Genomic DNA, 23,654 nt, shown 5'->3' with positions numbered 1-23,654 from the left:
GGATTACTGGGGTAGACGGAGACAGAGAAGCACCTGCACGCTCTCCGACGGGTTTGAGAAATCTCTTGCTCACGCTTCTGTTCCATTTTCTGGTTTCGAGGTCATTTTAACGAAGAAAAGCTCACTGCAGACTGTTATTGGCAGGTGCTGCTAGGCAGCCTGGTTCAGCAGCTCTGACGAACACCAAGCAGCAGCCAGCAAAAGAGCAGTTAAACAGACCACTTCACCTGAGCCCCCTCAGCAGCGGGGCTGCAGAGCTGGACCTCGCATCAGCCCAAGTATGCCTAGGCAACAACCGCCTTTGGAGCGTTAGATGTCTCCTTTTGAATAAATCACTTGTCAGTTCACTGCTCACAGCTGCCAGTGTGTACCAGACTATTTACTGCATCCAAGCCATTTCCATTCTAATGGCACACAATAGAAGAGAAAGACATACTGAAAATACACAGAGCGGTGACAAGTGTTAATAGGGCTGCTATCCTGCTTTAAAGCAATTCTATTAGCACATTATACTGCAGCTGAGGGTAATTATTTCCAAGGGAAATGGTTTTTTGCAACCATGACCCATGGTAGGCTCTCATAATGGTGATTAAATTCACATGTGACTAATATACATAAGACATTAACTGAAGTTTGAGGATTTATTAAGATTTGCAGAGACATCTGCAGAGCCACAGAAGACAGTCTCCTTGGGCTGCAGAAAGAAAAAACAAAGTAAGAAAAGTTCATGTCGGCCTATAAAGCTAAATACATGAATTTTACTTTTTCAGTAACATCTCTTAAAGTAACACCTCTGCAAATCTAACATTTTGTTTAGTAAAGAAATGAAAATAAAACGGGTTGTTGCTGCTCATATGTAATAAAATATTATATTTGCCTTCAGCCTACCACTGAAGTTCAAGCTGATTTAGAAACATGGGGGAGAGAGATAAAAGAAATAAGGAACATTTAGGTTCACAGATTCTCATCTGGCATTGTCTATCTCTTCCTTACTGCAACCTGATGGCAGCACAACATTGTGCATCCAGAACTTCCCTGCCATGCAAATAAGCAAAGCACTGGTAAATAAGGGATTCTCCTTGTTCCTTTGCAGCATCCAGCTGGCTAAGCCAGTGCTGGAGATTGATTCAAGCCGGCAGCTGATCACTCTGCCACTGGAAAATCTCCTCCTCTGTCTCCCTCCTGACACTGGGCTCACCATAACACGCCAGTCTGCCTGCCTTCAGCACGTATTTACCCCGGTCCAAATCAGTCCCAACAAGGGCTATCAGCGGGCAAACAGCAATAGCGATAATGCAAGTTACGCCGGGCCGTGCGCGCCGCGGCGTTAGAACATAAAAGGCTTTCCAGCTTCCTAAGAGGAAATCCTTCTGCCGATTTCCACGGTGACTCGAGGCAGTCTCTACAGTGACAGGTAAATGAGAGCAGCACCAGCGAGCTAACAGCTTCCCACGCGCTCTCAGGACGGCTGTGATGTGTACGGCGGCTGCGTGCAGCTGTGGAGCTGTTGGCAAACCTTAAGCCGGTCCGTTATGGGAAACCATGCTGCAGCATCCGTCTGTAGGAACCAAACGCCGCTGTGAAGAGCTTCCCCTGCTGCACAATACCGTAAATGTTCCTGAAGAACAAAATATGCTATTTTGAAAAGAAAAAGGGCTCTCGTCTAATTCTGTCCACGCAACAGCAGTGCAGGAGGCTTTAACAAATGTCTCTCCGTTGCCTTTTGCATGTGTCTTTATACACGGTTTGGATATAAGAAAGGGAAGGGAAAGGAGAACTGAAGTGAGGAAAATTTGGATCTACAGCGTGGGTTGAATGAGTATAGCTGTAGCTTTTACCACGCAGCCAAGTTTTCCACTGCATACCCTGTAATGCCTCATGGTAGCTGCACACAGTCAATATTTGATAGACAAGTTGGCAAAGCTTCTTACATCTCACCTACTTGCTGCAGCGCAGACTGAGAGGTGTAGGCAGGCGAGCTACAGGAATCTGGCAAAAATGGTCTGGCTTCTTCCATGGACCTGTGCCTCGGGGACAGAATGGGAACAGCCTCAGCTTCCTAGTCCTCACTGTCATACGCAATAAAGCAGAGAGGGATGCGGTTGTTTTCAGGCATTGATTGAAAACCTTTGGGCTCCATCATTCATGCAGCATTTCTATCGATAAGCATGCACTTTAGGATATCCACTGCATTTAGAAAACTAGCTGCATTTATCCAGCCATCTTGCCATTCTTTGTATGTAACAGTCTGCAACTGGATCTCAAACAGAACCGCCATTGCAGTACTCTGAATCCAAACACCAAATCCAAATCCAGCATTTCTCTCAGGCAGGTGACCCTCTCTCCTAGTCTCCTGCTTGGCCACTCCCTGAAACGAAGTGAGAGCTGATCCCCATGATGCAGATCAGGACATTTATGGACTTGACAGAGAAGGAAAAAAAAAAAAGGATTGACTTTCTTATTCACCAAATATTGATTTTTCCTAGATTTGAGGATATAATGAATCATACTCCAGAAAACACTCTGCTCTGGTACAAAATGTTATGAAATGAAAGAATTTAGTTTATAATTTCAGAGGCTACTTATTCATTTATATAGCTACTTATCAAGCTGGGAGAACACCTTTGACAGGCTCAGTAATGTCATTCCTTCATTAAAAAAACCCCTGGAATCTCCAAAGCAATCCTTGAATTGAGACTCTCCTAAGATAAAAAAAAAAAATCGTTGGAGAGTACAGGAAACGTTCCTGCCTGTTTCAGGGTTTATCTGACAGAACGTAATTCTACATACCTATGGATCACCAGGTCAATGACCCAGGAACATAGTTCTGTTGAAACATTCTTGACATGGTGACATTAATGGCTTGGAATAGGCCTATAGGGTCTAACCCATCAATGCACCTGCAGCAATTCAGCAGACTGTACCATCTCTGAAATTGCCATCTGTCCATTAAACCACAGATCTACAAGTGTACATCTCTCTAAAGGAGGAGCAAAGTCTGATCTGATTTGACAGACTGAAATAGCCTCATCAGAACTATTAACTAAAATATCTTCAAAGGTACTTATGGGGGCTTTAGATCACATTGAAAACCCCACTCCTTGTACATGCCATGACTACAAAACTCCAATGGGATGCTTGAATGGGTAAACCAAGATTTCACCCATGAAATCTTGTCAAGACAACACAGCAGAACCTCCCCACACAGCCCAGACAGCCTTCCCAATTTCCCTTTTCTCAAAGGGAGCATGTCCAAAAGAGACTGAACATGATTGCTCAATGCCAGAGCCTTGCTCTGTTGTGGTGGACAGCTGGTTTTGATGCGGCCGAGACTCCTTCCTGAACCAAGAGGAAGGACCAATAGCTACAGCTTTCCATTTTCACCCAGTTCAAGCCCATCAATTCCTGCAGCTTCTCCATTTCCCCCTGCTCTTCCAAACACTTCTGTTCTTCTCTCCTCTGCCCTTGCCGACGTGTGATGTTCTCGGTGGATGGAGTGGAGGGGCAAAGCTTGGGAATCAAAGCCTTGGGAAAGGAGGATTGACCAGACGCATGAGCAGTTGATGTGCTGAACTCACCTTGGTGTGCTGGGGGCCGCAGGAGTTGCACTAAAAAGACTTGTGCCTCAGCAGTCGCTTGACCCCTGCTGATTCACAGATCTCCATTCCTCGTCATTGCTTCTCAGGAAAGGAACCCAGGGTGAAGAACTTTATGAAGGTATTTATGAAGGACCTTTATGAAGGTCTTTATGACTTCCGTAGAAGACAACCTGTTGTGGTGACGAAGATAGCCTGCTAGGTGAGTAAATGGAGAAAGAGCAAGGGCACAAGGGAGAAAAGACAGAACAAATGACACATTTTGAGGGTTTCTCTGCAAAAGTACTTACAGATAGAGGGACAGAACCTTTCTAAAATGAAAACTAAAATATTGATACATTCATCATAGATAAACATATTGCACCACAAATGCAGCTCTGTGAGCAGAGTCCTGAAAGATATTATAAACAGCTCAAAAATTTTCATCTTGCATAAACTCCAGCACTCCAGATCTGTTTCGTTGCGAGGCTTAATTTTCAATAATAACAAAAAAAAAAGCTTTTGCTAAAAAAATGCAAATATCTATGTGCTTCATAAAAGAAAGATCATTTTTTGACATGATTACCCCAATCTAATTAAAAACTATGCTTGTCACATCTTGGAAAATTAACTGTCTTCACACAGGGCAAGTGCTATCATTTGGAGAGGTCACAATAAATTACTTATAAACACACAAAAAAAATTAATTCCTGCTCTAAGTACCAAACACTTTACAAACCTAATTAAAAAGCAAAAATGAGCATCCTGAAGTGACTCTGAGATGTTTCCCACTTGCAGAATAGAAGTCTGTGTGTTTAAGGGAGCAACTCAACACATTTAGGAAAGAGCTGGAAAGCACAAAATAAATAACATAAAAGATGAGAGACAGGATTTTATGCAAATGCATTTTGAATATCAATGCACCCCAACACTAGAACATTGAGCGCATCATTACTGTGGAAACTGGGGGATTGGCTTTGTCGTCATTCAATGCCAAAAATCAATGCTTGGTATCCTTTTCTCATGACACTATTACAATTCATAAATTATTAACCGAAGTCTTTTGTAAAAAGTTCCTGTTTACAAGGTTATTCTGTAAGTTAAAATGTTTGTTTCCCCTCAGATCTCTACTGTAAAGCATCTGTGGGTAGATTTACATGATGAAGTTGATAGATTTGTATTTTGACAGTACATCTGTCATCTTCGCTTCATGTGTCAAGAGGTCAGGCGTGCACTTGGTGTTATCAGGTGGCTCATTAGCGTCCTGTGGGACATACTACCTTCGCTGCTTTACTGTAAGTGACAAAAAATGTTCTTTTTAGCCCTTGCTGCACGAATTCACACCTTCTTCACAATTGTTTGTATTTTCCTACCGTCAGAGGATTGGAATGGATTCATAGGAGACATACAGAGAAAATGTCTAGGGACACAATGCCATGTGGAGAAAAAGCTCAACTCCTTCACATGCAGCCCGATCAATCTGGGCTGCTAAGGGTACAGAGTAGCCGCACGGCCTCTTCTTTACAGGACCTGAAATCCATATTTAGACACTCAGCAAGTGTCAACTTGCACAGTCTCTGTCAAATAAATGTGCGTTAACCACCGCGAGCAAGCCATCAGCTCACTGCTAAGCACTGTTAGACACTCTATAGGGGCAGGACCTAATCCATAGGCTGTGAAAGCCATGGTCTAAAACAGAATTAAATAGCTTTCCCATTACTTTCCAAAGATCGTGTAAAAGTTGTTGAAAGTAACAGTACCATTCCTCTACTCTTCCTGCAATATTCCTCATGGATTTGCTAATGCCTCCTGCTGTCTGCGGGCACATCTTCAAAAGACAGGCTAGAGAACATCACCGTGCATTCATCTGGACCTGTGTGAACTCATCAACTCCAGGAGTTTCATATGAATCCAAGCGACAGCAGAGTTGAGTCCTGTGAGTACCACTGCTGTTTTACAAAGCACCTATTTTATTTTGTTGGGACGTAGAGTAATGCATTTTGCATTGATTTTACCACTATAGTAGATTACTTTGTGGGCCTCTTAATTTAAAGGGTAAGCAAACAGCTGACAGTTTTGCTTGCAGATCACTTGTTCTAGTGAATTTTAAGCAATGGGCATATTTGTTGAAAAATGTGGTAAAGAAAAAAAATTATCGTGTTTCTCTAAACTGGAAAATCATTCAGCGCATGAGCTTGGATGGATCTGCATGCTACTGTACAGCAGACACACAGATTCTGTACCTAATTTTTTATTATCTTTTAGCCTACTTTTCCACTGTGGCAACCTTCCTCATCTCTCTCACAGTGGCTGATGGATGGCATTGTAGATGTTCCTTTAAAGTGCATGAAAATTATTTTTCCATTTATTGTGGCTCTCTGAGGTTTCAGACATATGAAGGCTACAGGTCAGCTGTCCTTGAAAAGTCTATTGAATAACCCGTTATACAAATAATATGGAGTACTTTCAGGTAAGAGCTATCTTACCAATGTTATCTTGTTACTCTTCTGGCTCTCTGTAGAGATCGTTTGTGGGACTGGATGAACCTTGTCCCTCTTAGCTTTCTTTTCATGTCTGAACCAAAGTTTCCCTCTACTTAGAAGGCTCAGAAAGACATTTCCTGACTAGAAGGCATTTCTGTGAAAAACCTCCTTGATGATATTTTAAAAAAAAAAAAAATGTGAAGAAAGTGCATCCACCCACAACCTTGAATTGCAGAGAACACAAATAAGGACTCTATAGCCAAGAGCCGTGAGTGGGATTACCAAACCTTCACCCAGTGCATACATTAAAGAGCAGAAGGGATACTGGATTCCTACAACTTACACACTTTTGTGTAAATGCCCTTGCCAATCTGCGCAACCTCGTGTCAGTATATGGAGTGAAACATAACTCCAGTGAGCAGAGAAAACATTTGTGTTCCTATTTCTCTGCTGAGAAGTCTTCAGTGACTAAATACCAAGACCTAAATGGAGAGTCAGTTCTGCAAAATTTCACTTACAAAGATAAAACTCTTTTATACCCTAAATGAAGAAGTCACTGCTAGTGCCAGATCAGCCAATGTCGCTAAATAACCACTACTTGGCAGGTACAATGCAGGTTATGGCTGAGGCAGATTACTATAAATCAGAGAGTTAATATATTTTTACAAGTTACTGCCCCCCCAGCTAAAACCTCCACAGTATTTTAAGCTACTTTACTTCATATATCCAGAGACCAGAAGTATGCATGGTACCTGCATTTCAGCTAAAGACCAGTATCTCGTTAAGATGCACTGCTTAATTACTTTTGATCTGTCCATGCCCTTAGACACCTTCCAAAATGAAAAACTTACATTGGCTAGAAGGGATTTATACAGCCCCAGAAAGGCGTGCAGAGACTGAATACACAATCTGCTTTCTTCATTGTATGGTATGGGCAAGAAGAGTGAAGCCAGAGTTGACTTTCCACTTAGTCTCCCTCACGTCTGCACCTTTTACATGGCATTACATCTCAAAGGACCATAATCATTTCCAGGACCAATCTTGGGCAGGTAAAATGCAACAGTGGCATTTCACAGGCTTAAGCCTCCAGGTTCAGTGTAGCCTGGAGTGATTTTTCTGGCAAAATTTCATTTACTATCATTTTGTATAAATCATTGTAATGAACAAACTTTTTATTTATGCTGCCAAAACTGTTCTTCTTTGGCGTGCACGTAATTTTATTAGTATTAATGGGAATGTCACACACACACACAGAGCAGGGTAGAATGGCCCCTGAAGTGTTCTAACAGCAATATTAATTTCTCCTGGTGGGTGACTTTGGCCTCATAACAATAATAAAGCTACAGTACTTCATAAAATGCAAAAGGTCTCTTGAAGGTTGGTACAGGATGTAATTCTAAACTTTGTGAATTTTCATACAAATGAGAAAAATTGGGTAACTGAGTCACACCCATGAAAGGTCCGAGACTTTAAAGTACCACCTGAAAACACTGTCTAGGCACTTTTTTTTCCAAGAGTAACTGTTTAACAAGCAAAAGACACAAAGAAAATGAATGGGAGATGTGTTGCTTATTCATCCAGACAAAGTCATCATTTAAAAAAAAAAACCCTCCATCTTTTATCATTGTCTAGATAATCCTGCTTTTGCAAAGGGGATCCAGTTGCTCAACTAAACATTAAGGTAACTGAAGTGGAAAATACTACATACTCCGTGTTTTCAGGTGTAGGCGTCTCACTTCCATTCAGTGAGAAACCCTGCAGCCACATCCTTCAAAAAAACATCCACATGAACTCAACATAACCACCATATTCCAAATTCCAAGGTGAACGGATCCATTATGAGTCTGCCCAGAATTATTACCACAATGCCATACTTAGGGACATTGTGCTGTGAAAAACAGTCCTTTAAATGACATTACTACAGTTTAGAGGCATTTATCTATCCTAAATAGTAAAAAGTTTGTTACGGGATCATCTATATTTCAATAGACACAGAAGTGACAATTGTTATGACAAAAGTCTTAACTCTTACCTCAGGGTCAGTTCAGTCTGCAAGCAAATTGCTAGTCTTCAAAGACATTTTCTATTGTTGTAGGTTTGTTATGAACTAACCTTTGAGAAAATTTACAGCAAATGTAAAAATTTTATTCACTCTCTTTAGGTACAAATTCTAACACAAATCCTTGAAGATAACAGACTTAGAGGTAAATGGGAAATGGAATAAAATCTATCACAGATTTAACAGAGTTGTAGGATGCAAGAGAAACTTTGCAGGGATTGCTATTAAGATAATTTATTTTCTAGATAAAGAAAATTCCATTAGTCTAGTTTATATATCAAAGTATGTATTTTGATACTACAGATATTATCCTGTCGAATTGGAGAAGATAAGGACGGTGGTAAGGAACTGGCTAAAGCATGAACAATGGTACTTTATGTTGAAAACAAGATAGGATGGAGTTCCTCACCAGTCAGTCTTGGTAAAGTTCAACCATGGACTTGGAAAGAGGCACACAGAAAAGTCCAGCACAGAGAAGGGGCAGCACCCCATGACCTCAGCCTGGGAGAGTAAGAGTGGGTGACATTCAGCAGCACAAACTTCAAGGCCACTCTCTGAGGTAGAATTGGTAAGAACATACACTATCAGCAAGGAGGCACAAACTGAAAAAAACAAGCCTAGAATATTAGTCAAACACTTGCTGACTGTGAATTTCTAGTGTGATGCAGCTATGAAAAAGGTAAAAGCAACATAGGCTATAGAAGTGAAGTATTTGCAGCAGAGATGGGGAAGTGTTAATGACATTCTAGAAAACTGGCAACGGCAGATGTCAAATAAAGTGCATAATTCTGGCAATCCTTGTTCAAAAAAAATTCACCTAAATTGCAAGGGATGTAAAGAGGGCGCCACAGATAGGCAGAGAAAAAAAGCAGATGAAGAGGCCACGGTTATTTTATACCTACTGAAATGTCACCTGGGTGAAGGAAAATACATCAGGGTCATCCTAATGAGGGGAGAAAAGAACACAGTTAAGGAGTGAGATATAGGTATAATCAGGACATGAATCAGTTCAGCTGGGATATCAGAATATCTCATCAGAGGAGTGTCTGCAACAATCTTTGTTAGCAATTGTATGGCAAAACATTGCCACTTTAAGACCAAGAGGTTTATTTTCTGAACCAGACCGCAGGAGACAGTGCCTGCCCAAACAAAAGCCTGGACATGACGACCCACAGCTTTTAGCCCCATAGAAGCTCAACAGCAGAATGCAAACTGAGGTTTCTAAGAGATTGCAAACGTGCTGCTTACAAAAAACGCTCTTCTAGAACAAGTAGATAAACATAAACTAATCCATTTACATAGAGAACACACCAAGAATCTGTGACTCTGATCTCTTCTACTAACAGAGCTGCTGGCAAAGACTTTAATTTTGCTGTCGCTCAGCAGAAGGGCAATGCTGGTGTCAGATGCCAGACAACAGCATTAGAAGAAGCAGCAATGCTCCAAAATGAGACAGGCATATATTACAGCATTTGTGCAATGAGTCAGAAAAAGCTGTAAATCAACCCAAGATCCTCTGGAACAAAGCTGCTTTAGGAATATAAAATCTCTGTCATGGGCTGAGGATCTAGGAAGGCAAGTCATTCATTTGGGTTGTATTTCATAATCCCATGCTGTCAAACTTATGTTGTAGTTTTCCCCCTTCCTCAGTGGCAGCGACAGCATTTTCGAGGTGGCTATTGCAAGGCATGTAACATACTGTACCCTTTTTGAGTAAGTATGTTACATGCCTTGAATGGGAAAGACTTAATTAGACAGAAGAAGTTTTGTTTCTATTCTCAATTCCACCACAATCCAGTGTATGACCACTGGCAAGTAACTTATTTTCGTTGTATTTATCTTCACAAAAAAGAAAAATAATAACCTCTCTCTAAAACTCTTGTTTGTCCACTTAGAACATTTCAGCAATGGCTTTTACTTTGTAGAGTACTTACTTACCTGAATAAATAAACAAACAAACAAACATACACCAGTTATGGTCAACGTTGTACAAATAGTAAATGAAAATGATGATATTGTTGAACACATATGCACAGAAACCGTAGAAATAGTAAAGGTAGTTTTAAAATTTAATCAGAAAATCAAAACAATGGAAAAATATTAGGAATGTAGTGCTCATTAGGGCAAGCAGAGTCTATTAACTGTTCAGCTGTCCAAGCACAGGGCCAAAAAATCTCTTGTTTACTTTTCACCAAGTACAATGACCACTATGATCCCAGTTGTAATCAAATACATAATGGAAAGTGAACAAAACCAGAGAAATTAAAATGAAAAAACGCAGGGCCAGATCTTCCCACTACTGACTTCAACCAGGAATTACCTGGCTGAATGTTCCCACTCACTCCAGCAAATCAAAAGTTAATAATTATTACTCTGAACAGCTTCACACTGCTGATGCTATCTTTCCCATTAACTAGAAAGCTGATGCACAATGACCTAAACTAGTACAACACAACTTTTTTTTTTTTTTTTTGCTTTTCTGTCTATATAAAAACTAGATGTACATTGTTACCCTAATATTTACATAAAGCATAATAACCAACTCAGTAGCTGGGTCAGCAGAAGTTTGTCTGCATGATAGCCATCTGCATTGTTGCATTTCAGTCTGTTTCAATGCATCTTAAGTCACAAAATGATGTAATGGGGAACAGACACTGTACAGCTTCACCTCTACTTACTGTTCTATTTATGAAGACTGATGACAAACAGGCAAATAAGAAAAACAGTATGAAATGCATCTACAATAATATGGAACAATTATGTGTCACAAAATGTAACCACTTGGAAATTCCGTCTGTCGAGGAATTGGACATTTAATTATTATAATCATTCTAAACGAGAACTAACTGAAAGTGAAGATTTACTTTTATCTAGAATTTCGCTTATGAATTTTAAGTATGTTACTTATTAGGATATAACCAAAGCTATGAAAATCCAAACAAATTACCCTCCTTCCAGTAAGCCTTCCTCATGCAGCACAAGCATGCTCTCCTTTTTTTGAGGCATCTGAATGAATATTTCCAGCTAATGGCTAAATTCTTTTCCATATCTAGATTCAAAGAGGCAAGGAATATGTATACTTTGCTATTCCCCTAGAGAATGGATTTATTTTAGGACAAGAAAAACTATGTCTACTTTCAAATTTTGTCTCTTCCTCATGCTTTCCTGCCATCACTTATGAATGTAAAAGTTAAACTACCTAGATTTTTTCCCTTAGATAGTTCTAACTGCACAGATATAACCAAAGTAAGTCTTCCAATAATTGTTACTGATTTACAAGATCCATCTGTCTTCATACAACCGTGATAGTTACTAAATCACAGTTGAAAATACACTAAGACATAATTTACTAACACTGTCCTGCCAACTCACTTAGCATTGGGATCAGCTTTGTATTTTTATGGTTTTTTATTTTTCTTGTATGTGAGAAGTACCTCAGACAAATCCACAGAATCATAGAATCATTTAAGTTGGAAAAGACCTTTAAGATCATCCGTATCAGTTCTGACATAAGCATTTTCTTTCTCTGACTTCCTAGGTTACTTCATGATCTAAAGTAATTTAAAACAGTTTTACATATCTCAGTGTCATTAAGAAAGTCTTATCCTTGATGCACTGCAGAAGTTCAGGTGTGTGCTTCCACGAATTTCTGCCAGATGTCAGATCCTTGGGAATCCAAGGCGCATTTCAGGTAGAACCAAATCTCCTTGCTTTTTCTTGTGAAATTAAAAGGTACCATTCTGTGTAGCAAAATCCAGGTTCAGGAACTGCAGCCACAGTTGAAAGAAGAAGTATTGTCCTTTCTGCTGACTAATTTTGCAAGTTCAAAGAATTAAGTCAATAGCATCAACACAAAAAAAGGTCTCTGTGTAACAGCCAAGCAACAGCTGCACATGCCATTGTTCTGGTAGCGACCCAGCGATCTATTCTTTGCTACCGTGTTACCTATAAAAGAAGAGGAAAGAGTTACCTACACAGAATTGATCAAACAAAGATGATAATACATGCTTTGCTGCTGCAAAGGAACTGTACGTGTTAATACATCATGAAGTTGCCCCAGCCATACCTATGTAACTTGCACAGAAACAGAATCTATATGCAAATGTTAATTACACTGTTATTCAATAATATAAGGTAGATATGCAAATAAAGAAATGGCCATTTACTATTAAATTTGCTACCAACTTCTTATGGAAATCTCAGTCTACTTTATTTTGCTTTGCATTATTTTCAACACCAATGCCTACAGCACAAGTGTACAACTTGCATACCAAAAGACCATTCATGCAAATTGCTACCCATTCCCAGACAGAACATGGTCTGCAGAGGGGATGAATTGCTCTTGCAGCAGAAGTCACTCCCAGAAAGTGCTTCTCCCGCAGGACCCTGCAGTCTCTTTCCCTTACAACCATACTCAGCGAGGTGCTTCAGGAACGCCTGTGCAAGCCTCAATGCACACACACAGTGTGCAAACCCCGTCGGTTTGGCTACAAAGTGAGGAGGGGCAATATCAGATTTCCTATCCTGGGGACAGATGAGAATATGCAGCCTGCAAGGAGGAAACCTTTGTCAGCTCTGCTCTGTAGTGTCTAGACATATTATAAAACCTAAGCAGACGCTCAGCATAGAGAAGTTTTTATTTCCTTCCCTGAGGTAACTGATGTAAGATACGAGCACTTCAGCTTTTCAGTTAACAATCCCACTCAGTTACTAACTATTCATCTAAATACTGAGTAGCATCAGGAGACTCCTGTGCTTCATAAACTTCAAGTTACTTTAATATTTTCACAAAATGAAAAGATAGAGGACTTAAAACTGATTAAATGGCATTTCCTCCTTCGGTGTATAATTAACCTGTGGAAGTCATTGTCCCATCTAGCACTGATCCCAGGGTTTTAGAAAGCTTTAAAAATTGATTAGAAATTTAAATGGTAATGAGATCATCTTTGCTACGTAACACAGAAAAAAATTAATATGGAATGGATCTCAACTCCTGTGTTTTAGACATAAGCCAACCATTAAATTGGAAGAAATTCATGTATGTGTACATTTTCTATAATCATCCACAAGGGTTTTGCTGCATCTTTCTGATTTAAGTATCCCAGCACTGAGACTCACGGGCTGCTGTACAATTTGGACTACTGGGCATAGTCAGATAAGACAGTTCATACCATCCTTTTTGTGTAAAGTTTTAATGATGCATTTAATACATTTTTTTTTTGATTGAGCTGAGTTTGGACAAATCTTTGGTTTATTTTTAAAATAAAAAAAAAAGTTATATCACACTTTCCTTTTCCCTGTAACAAGGGAAATTTTCTTTCCATTCTAGTTTCCTTCCAGTTCAATATTGCCTGTGCCACAAGCTTTTGCCCAGAATCTGGAGCTACCATTACCCATTATAGTTGTGCAACATCTATATCTTGGTAGACAGAGAAAACCAGCTATAAGACAGGCAAAATACCTACAGAGGAATTATGGATGCCAGGACAGATTCTGTAGCACAGCTTTTGCTGTCTAGCAAGCAGACATCTACATGTAAGCTTGTCATCAAGGACTTCCTTAAGATACAGTAGGGAGAAAGACGTACTCATGGGAATACTTGTGGATGGGCACAGCCATACTGTGAGATCATCCATTTTGCCCCACCTGACTTTGAAAAATCCAAAACAACAGAGCTTGGAGGGAAACATGCCTGCAGCTGGGCACAAAACCTTGGACAAATCATGTCCTTTCTTAACTCGACCAATAAAGAAGACAAATTTCATTATTTCAGACTGATTCTCAAAAGGTACAATACTAGGAGCTAGCTACAGGAGTACAAGAGTTTGGTGGTAGTATGAGAAGACCTCAGCTTTTAGAAATACATTTAGACATTTCTAAAATGTATGTTAAATCTCAGCCTCCAAAAGTAGCTCTTATAACAACATAGGTAAATGCATGGAAAAAGCTTTTGTGGGTCAAAACCAAAGCATTTAAAAGCATGAAAGTAATTATTTCCCTGAAGTAACCACACAAAAGACACATACAGCAAACAATGGAAGATTTCTAGCGAAGAATAATTAAAAAGGGAGGGACTGAGACACCTTTTTAAGGAACTCTGCCTGTTCCCTTCTCTAACATGGCCAATCACTAGTTAAAGGTTAGGACTGTCTTGTATCATTTCAATGTAAAGTTTAACCACTAACTTCATTATTCACATCTACATTTACACGGTTGCAGTACTCCAAGACCCCAGTCAGAATCAGGATCTCCCTTATGTATTGCTAACCACATGCACAAGAAAACACAGTCCTACCTTAAGATGCTCAAATCTAAAACAACACAGGGCAGCGAAAGGAAAACAAAACCATGCAAGGAAAATGAACAGTTCTCATGTCAGTAATACAGTAGAATGATTCACATCTAAGCACAAGTGCTAGTTGTTTGCTTATCCTTTCAATTAAATGCCCGTCAAAGAAATCTCCTATGGTGATAAAAATCAATGCAAAACGCATTACTCCTAGCAAAGTAGAGGAAGAGTTTAATGAAACAACATTTGCACTCATATTGCTGCACTCTGCCCTCTGTTAGACCCACATAAACTCACTGGAGTTGATGAATTTGCACAGGTCTAATTGCAGGCAGGATGATTTGTCCCACTCTAGCTTTATAAAGACATCCCTAAACTCATCAGAATGCATTACCATATTCTGTAGTTTGCTGGTTGCAATATTTGTCATGGATAATAAAATAAATGATCCATGCCAAATCTGCCTTTCTATTAGTAAACTCCCACTGACTCAGGCTGCCTCTTTTCACTGTTTAACAGCAAGAGTCATGAACACAGGCTATATGACTCATGTGGTCAGTTGACATCAGTGAACTAAAAGGCAACTGTTCATAGGGAGGGAGAGACAGCTGCATGAATGAAGACTTGATGCCTCAGGCCTTCAGTCATCAATGCCAACATAAAGTTCTTTCTTCTACCCTTCATCCTTCTAGTATCTGTTGAAGGCATCAGGGATAATTAACCCTGGCTTACCCTTTTCCAATAAGGACCTTTTGGTATAAATCACCAGCTCTCTTCTGGTATGTCCAGAGTCGAAGTTGTCTTACTCAATATCTAAAACTCCTACTTCACCAATCTCACCCTTCAGTGTCATGCCACAACTCTACCTTTTATCTATATATGAGTAGTTAAAACCCAGTGTCTGTGAAAAAAAAGAAAAGCTGAGGGTAATCTATACCTTTCAATAACTGTCTGCAGTTACCCGTACTGATTCTAGCGCGTAGAGGTCAACTTTCAGGTGTAGCATCTGTCACAGGAGAACAGCTGGATGTAGACACACTATAGACTACATCATTGGCACTTGACAAATAATATTGATTTCCAACAATTCCTCTGATCTTAAAAACAGGAATAGAGTTTTTCAGACTGGTTGGTTTGGTCCAGTGATTTTTCCAGTGAGCCTGCCACCATCCAGTGTCAGTATCTGGGCTTTAGACCATCTATATCACACCACAGCTGGCCCAAACCATCTAATTTTCTCTCTTTCATCTAGCAATTAGTACAGTTTCCACTCCTTAGAATAACCTTTATTAAACAACATTTGGTGTCAGTATTCGCTTATTAACTCAGACTGTAACCTAATCAACGACATTCATTCCCAACTAGAAGAGGCTGTGAAGAAAAAAGCTAAGCATACGTCTTGCCTTGCTATTGCCTGATAACAATCCTGTTTTATGATATATTTAGATATGCAGTTTGCTATGACTTGTTGAACTTCAATGCACTGAACTCATTTTAGATTGTTAAGCAGACAGAGGATATAATATTTTCTCTCTGCTGACCATTAATTAAGAAACAGGATGGCATAGCAAAGTTTAAAAAAAAAAAAAAAACAGGCTGTCTACAGGATGGCCTGTAATTAGAAATTATCTGAATCAGCCTGATTTCCAGTGGTGCTCAGTGTCCCACAGTTCCCAATGACATCAGTGCTGATTCTCAACAACTCCTAATGCAGGCTACTTCTCTCAAAAGCTAAAAGGGCTTTTCAGTAACATAGGAATCTAACTTTAGGTGACACTGGCAAAGACCTTGGACCCATGTACTCAGTCTGCAAATTGAAGAACTGGTCGTGGAACATGATTATCCCTCTAACACTGATCACAGCTGAATGGTTTCTTTGCTCACCAAAGACTGAAGCAGGGTCTTCTTCAGTTTGACTCCAGCACCCAATAACTTAACTAGCTTGGCAGTGAAGGGGCAGTTCTGACCCAACATTGCCCTCTCTGAGAACAATTTCATTAATGACCACTTTCCAAAACATTGAGAAGTCCAGTGCTAGTCCTCACACCCGCAGATGCAATGCAATAAGCAAATGCCATCAGCACACTGCCATCTTTAAGTATAGGTGATCTCTGTACTTGCCTTTGTGGTTTTGACTTTATTTCCACTGCTGCAAGACCAACCTGAATAGTCTGGTAGTACTTTACAGTCCTCTCCATCCAAACAGGGATTCATGTGACACCACCACTTCTGTAGGACAATGGAAGCTAGCAAAAGAAATAGGAAAGAGAAAAAGAGTACAGTCTTTTTTTTAATACTGTTCATTTTAGTAGGGATGTTGTCTTCGTGCTGTTCAATTGTTTGATTACAAAAGGTAGAAACCAACAGTTACTGTTTTAATAGCTTAACACAATGTTTCGGTTTGAGTTAAAAATGAGGCTAACTTCACCAGCACAGAAGGGTAAATGCCATATGCAAATGGTGAAGACAGGCAAGCATCGCCAGAGACTGATTTGACTCCATCATTTGAATTGACCTCTGGAAGTGCCTTTCCACCCCCACTGACTGCAAAGATGACTTGCCTCCTTCATTTACATGCTTCAGTCAAGTACCTGCTGTAAGGTAGAATGAAACTAAGGTTTCTTATTTAACCCGGATATGCATATGCAAGACTGGATGAAGAAATGCCAGTTTCTCCCTTCACTGGGTGAGAAAATAGAATTGCACAGAGATGTAAGCATGTGAGGTTTGCCAGCAAAAAGTGCCGATAAGGATGTGGAAACCACTGGAAAGTGTTAGTTTATTAACTAAAAATCTACTTGCAGTTACACTACCAGCTTTGCAGTATATTTTGGAGCGCTACAGTAGTACACCTTAACTGTGCAAATTTATTAATTTTCTATCGTTAAGCCAATTTCCATTGATAAGACCGTGCTTGTTATTTTTACAAGCATAGTCATGACTTTACAATACTGCTATTAACAACAGATATACTTTCCCACATACTGCCGAAAAAATTTACATGCATTTCTCAGTTTTGCATTGTTCCTGGGATTCATCAAATCACAGAAAATTATTATTAAATATATCAGATCACAAACTTACATAATCTAAATTGGATTTTGAAATAAAATACAGATTAAATGTTGATTTAGTTAGTCTGCATTATTCTACTAGGTGCACAAAATATTGAATTGCATGCTTTAAAAGATACCACATCCAAACGAGATGAACAAAAATAATTTAGTCTACTTCTTGTAAAGCACTTTTCTCCTTTTAATTTCAAGGTGGATTCATACGTCTGCAACCTTCAAATTAGGGTGACAAGCAGGCAAGCTGACATCAGGATATTGCTGAAATGTTCATTCAATTACTTTTGTTTTGCACATTCACTGTAAGCCTATGTGAAAGGCACTACGAAAAATATACTTCTGGAACACCAGTTTGGCTTTTATGAACTATTCCTTCAATATCATAAAATTATAAAATAAATGCATTATTCCTCTCAGAAGTAATTTGGATCTTAGATCATTTGTATTGATGCTGATTGATTGTTGACAAAACAGATGAAACTTCATTGTGCTTCCTAGGAGGTGACGGATCATTTCCACTCCAGACATACAGCCCAGTCATCTATTTTATATCTCTGCCGCTTTCTAAATTTGTTTCTATTTCTATACCACATTTATTTCAGGTAAATATGAGCAACTCTAGAAGGACAGATTCAAGAAGACTGAGGGCATGTGCAGAGGTCCCTAAGCAAGCAGAGATCCTGGTAACAAGCTAGCTGTGTCTTCAAAGCCAGCGAGTCCTCCTGGGAGGCCTGGCTACTGCATTACACAGCTCTGCACAGTGCTGTTGTGAGTGTGGATGACGTGACATGCAGAGACTTCACCTGTGCTCTGACATGTGAACATGCTTTCATATAGTTAGTGTTACGCTAAAAAAATAAGTTCAACGTCAGACCTCGAAAACCACCTCACTCACCAGTTTCCTGCAGGTACCTAGAATCCCTTGTGCCTCAGTTACTCTAAGAACTCCTTAGATCCAATCTTTTTCATATTGGTTTGGGTGTAATATGTTTTCAGACCATAGAAAATGCACCAATGTGGCAGTTTTTATATATCTATACAACCTGCATCAACCTCGTCCTAATACCAGATTAGAGAAAAAAAAAAAAAGGTATTAGTTGACTGGCCAAAAGTGCAGCACAGGAATAGGTTCACACAGCATTCTTGACCAGTTGTGCCCATGCAACTTCCTGGCCCATGTGGAACTGAAGATAGTGAGACTGGCCCATCATCTCCAGCAGTACCATCTTCCATTAAAACAAACACAGATGTGAATGGGAAACATGGCTGAGTCAATCTGTAATTCAAACAAGCTCCACAAGCTCTTCAACAGACTGCATATTTCACCTTCTATTCATCTCTTGTTTGGAGACTTGCATAGAAAGTGACTCCTACCCTTCTGTTGACTGATTTCTATTCTGTGCAAATACCTCTCCTCAGAGTAATGGCAACACTTTGAAATATTTAATACAGATCTCATTCCATTAGTTTCCAGCAAATTCCCAAATCTTTGCTGTAGCAATCCACTAATTCTTACATCCATTTTATGTCCAATTTCTTTGTAGTTATAGATCAGCAGAGTGGACATTACATGTCCTAACTGGCTGTAGCTGTTTTCGTCAAACACACCCCTGAGATTACTCCATTAAAATTCTCCATCAGAGACTTAGGCTCATCTTCATAGCTAGAGTTCTTTAACTATTATTGTCCCTGTAACTGTGCAACTCACTGGAGGATATATAGGCTTCCTCTTCTTTTCAGATTGAGGCACTCTTGGAAGGATTTCAACAGATGACTTTCCTAAGAAACGAGAGCAGCTACGTCACTCTCATACATAACCACTCTCATGAAGGGAAAGGAGACTGCTTTAGTTTGACACTAGCCAGCTGATTTGCTGGAAATCAGCCAGCAATAAATCTGCTAACATCGCTCCCTAGATAACATGACTCCATGGAAACTGTAGGTTCATAGAGAGTAAAGCCAAAAGGTGTCAATATATCATCTCATCTTGCCTCACACAATTCAGTGTGTTGTGCCCCGATTTGTGTTTGGCTACACAGTGTTTTCCAAGCCAATCTGGGACAGGTGAAGAAAGAAACTTTTCTCATTGTCATTTTTTTTAACAGTTAAACAATCTCAGCATGAACCACACAGCCCTAGTTTTCTTCCTCTTCCCACCTCTTCTGTTGTGCTTTCTTCTCCTACGTTACAACACCTGTTAACAATCATAATTTTCCCCCTGTGAAGGCACTGAACGTGCCACAAACCAGTAACTTTTCAATCTTCTGCCTGATAAGCCGAGCTGATTGAACTTCTTCAGTTTCACATCACAATGCATTTGCCTTTATTAACGCAGTTCTTTCAAATAGATTCAACTTCCTGTGAGTAGGACTATGCCATGTGAATGCGTTGGGCTTGTCATTAATTACTCCTTTGCCCTACGGGATGAAATCCAGACATGATTTTGTCAGGAGAGATTCTATATTTGCTTTTGGGTCACTGCTGAAAATGTTGTGTGTCAGGTGTAGAGCTAAGCACTGTGAAATCCTGGTAGGTATGTGCCATTTGACTACCACTTCCTACTGATGAGTCTATGGAGAGATATGTTTTTGAGGTATGCTAGATAACTGACACTGAGCAAGTGCACACAATGGCATATGGCTCAAAATTAAATAGCTTACAAAAAACTGAGACTTAAATCCTCAAATGTATTTAGTAACCAAATCCTTAGTTGAATAAATTATCTTCCAAGGTAACTTGGAAAACCTGGGCTTACATGTATCAAACCCAGAAACTCTCTGTATAGTTTTGAAAACTCCTCTGGAAATGGAATCAGTAGTGTCTGGCAAATCTCTTTTCAGAAAGCCACATAAACTCTTGTGATCTGTACTCCAGGAATTCCTTGCTAACTGATATCACATCAGCTTGTTAGGACTCTAAACTACACAGAATCAGAACTAAAAAACAAAACAAAACAAAAAATTTTATCCCAGTAGATGTTGGTTAGCACCTTCTGTAGTTAAAAATAAGTTAGAAAGTACCTCCCCATCCTGTTAACTTAACAAAAGGAAAATTGTGATACTGATCTGCCTCAGCATTAAGAATGTCAATATTTCATGCATTATGGGACAATTTTATTTTATTTTAAGGATTACTGTATGTTCTATTTGAACAAGAAAATTCATACTGTCTTTAGTCTGGACAAATGCAGGTGTCTTTCCTGCTCTGCTGGATTTAGCTCTGTTCCATATAAATTTTTAGTACGCTACTCATTCTACTGTATATTTCCTCTTTTTCTTTGAATACTGACATCCTTTTGAATTCTCAAGTATCCCGAAATCCATTCAAAAACAGTGGGAGGGACATCTTCCCAGCTGTTTCTTCTTTTATCTATTCCTTGTGTATTGATTTTTTGTCATCTTGTTTCTATATGCTCTCTTCCCTTCAGTCTGGAACCCAGATGGGCTTTCAGCCACACTTGTCTTTTTCCTTCATTGTGGTTCTTTGGCCCTACAGAAAATTCTTAAACAATTGTTTAGTCCCATTCACATTTTTTTCCAATCTGAGTGTTTCCTCCTCATAAATTCTAGTACTAATAGAATTGCCTGCATGGAAGATGATTTGGCCAGTGATGATTTACTTAGATAAATGCGTTAAATGCCTCTAAGATAGCTACTCTACAGACAACAGTTATTAATGTTTTATCTTCTTGGCAGTAGCTGCTAGACAAGCTGGAGGTGCTTACTCAAGGATGTTTATTTCCATAAAGAAAATGTGTATAAACAAAATCTCATGACTACCTTAAATGTAATTTAAGTCATTGACGGAAGAACAGGTTGACCTTTGCTAAGCAAAATTTTCTATAGCTGCAATCAAAGAGTATAGCTACAACTCAAGGCAGGGTAGACAGGCTGCATGGTATGTCCTCTCTGCATATTTAAAAACTTCTTTCACATGCTCTACTTTTTTCTGAGTTCAGTGGCTCAATTTATCTACAGCAACATTTCTCAAAGTATCAGATGGGCCTATACTTGGAAGCTCAAATAACACCCAGGAAAATGAGGTGTGCACATGTACAGAAGAACTAACCTTGTTTTCTTTGTTTGCCAATGCTTGTCAATAGCTTTCACAACACAAATGACAGAGTTTCTTGTTGGATGCATCCAACATGCAATTATCTAAGTAAGTGTTTTATCGTGGGCAAAGGATAAAAGATATCCTGACCCAAGGAGTTCTTGCCCTGTACTCTCATCTAGGCTATGAAGAGTGATTTTACTGTGCTTGTAAAAATGCTAGGAAGATCTCAGTCTATAACAAACATTGATTTTCACCTTCATATCCTTCTTTTTCAATGAAGTACTTTGACTTCTCCTACTACCAATATTTAAAGTTTCTGACATGAAACACTGTAGAAATGCAAAGCACTCCATAAAAGTCAGTTAGGCCCCACAACACAGTAAGGATTACTGCATAACATGGAAAACAACTGATTTGTAGGAATCATACACAGAATCACTAGGTTGGAAAGGACCTTTAAGATCATCAAGTCCAACCAATAATCCAGCACCACCATGTCCCCTAAACCATGTCCTGAAGCGCCACATCCACACGTTTTTTGAACACTTCCAGAGATGGCGACTCCACCACCTCCCTGGGCAGCCTGTTCCAATGCCTGACCACCCTCTCAGTGAAGAAATTTTTCCTAATATCCAATCTAAACCTCCCCTGGCACAACGTGAGGCCATTTCCTCTTGTCCTATCACTAGTTACTTGGGAGAAGAGACCAACACCCTCGTCACCACAACCCCCTTTCAGGTAGTTGTAGAGAGCGATAAGGTCTCCTCTCAGCCTCCTCTTCTCCAGACTAAACAACCCCAGTTCCCTCAGCCGCTCTTCATAAGACTTGTGCTCCAGACCCCTCACCAGCTCCACTGCCCTTCTCTGGACACGCTCCAGCACCTCAGCATCCTTCTTGTAGTGAGGGGCCCAAAACTGAACACAGTATTCAAGGTGCGGCCTCACCAGTGCCGAGTACAGGGGCACAATCACTTCCCTACTCCTGCTGGCCACGCTATTCCTGATACAGGCCAGGACGCTGTTGGCCTTCTTGGCCACCTGGGCACACTGCCGGCTCATGTTCAGCCGGCTGTCAACCAGCACCCCCAGGTCCCTTTCCACCGGGCTGCTCTCCAGCCGCTCCTCCCCAAGCCTGTAGCGTTGCATGGGGTTGTTGTGGCCAAAGTGCAGGACCCTGCACTTGGCCTTATTAAACCTCATACAGTTGGCCTCTGCCCATCGATCCAGCCTGTCCAGATCCCTCTGCAGAGCCCTCCTACCCTCCAGCAGATCAACACTCCCACTCAACTTGGTGTCATCTGCAAACTTACTGAGGGAGCACTCAATTCCCTCATCCAGATCATCAATAAAGATATTGAATAAGACCAGCCCCAGAACCGAGCCCTGGGGAACACCGCTTGTGACTGGCCGCCAGCCGGATTTAACGCCGTTCACCACAACTCTCTGGGCTCGGCCATCCAGCCAGTTCCTCACCCAGTGAAGAGTAAACCCGTCTAAGCCACGAGCCGCCAGTTTCTCCAGGAGAATGCTGTGGGAGACGCTGTCAAAGGCTTTACTAAAGTCCAGGTAGACAACGTCCACAGTCTTTCCCTCATCCACTAGGCGGGTCACCTGGTCATAGAAGGAGATCAGGTTGGTCAAGCAGGACTTGCCTTTCATGAACCCATGCTGGCTGGGCCTGATCCCTTGGTTGTTCTGCAGATGCCCTGTGAGCACTCTCAAGACCAACCGCTCCATAATCTTCCCCGGTACGGAGGTCAGGCTGACAGGCCTGTAGTTCCCAGGATCCTCCTTCCGGCCTTTCTTGTAGATGGGCATCACATTGGCAAGCCTCCAGTCTTCTGGGACCTCCCCTGTTAACCAGGACTGCTGATAAATGATGGAGAGTGGCTTGGCAAGCTCCTCCGCCAGCGCTCTCAGTACTCTCGGGTGGATCTCATCAGGCCCCATAGACTTGTGGGTGTCCAGGTGGTTTAGCATGTCCTTGACTGCTTCCTCCTGGATTATGAGGAGTACATTGTGCTCTCCATCCCCATCTTCCAGCTCAGGGGGCATATAAGTCTTTCACTTCATGTATTTGCAAGATTTAATTAGCTTTTACTTTCCTTTCTGCACCACTTC

General features: G+C 40.4%; 1 protein-coding gene across 1 annotated transcript in view; it reads right to left on the bottom strand.

The window, feature by feature from the left end:
• Window positions 1-16,500: 16,500 nt before the first annotated feature.
• Window positions 16,501-23,654, bottom strand: part of TAFA4 (TAFA chemokine like family member 4) — a gene marked incomplete at both ends in the record, with an annotated part of 51,159 nt that continues 44,005 nt past the window's right edge. Inside the window, one exon of the mRNA XM_082004567.1 lies at window positions 16,501-16,652. Within this exon, the coding sequence (XP_081860693.1) occupies window positions 16,501-16,652 (152 nt within the window). The remainder of the gene's footprint in view (window positions 16,653-23,654) is intronic.

The sequence above is a fragment of the Phaethon aethereus genome, assembly GCF_964289735.1.
Source record: "Phaethon aethereus genome assembly, chromosome: 11".
In the NCBI taxonomy this organism is placed as follows: Eukaryota; Metazoa; Chordata; class Aves; order Phaethontiformes; family Phaethontidae; genus Phaethon; species Phaethon aethereus.
This window is presented reverse-complemented; position numbering and strand designations above follow the sequence as displayed.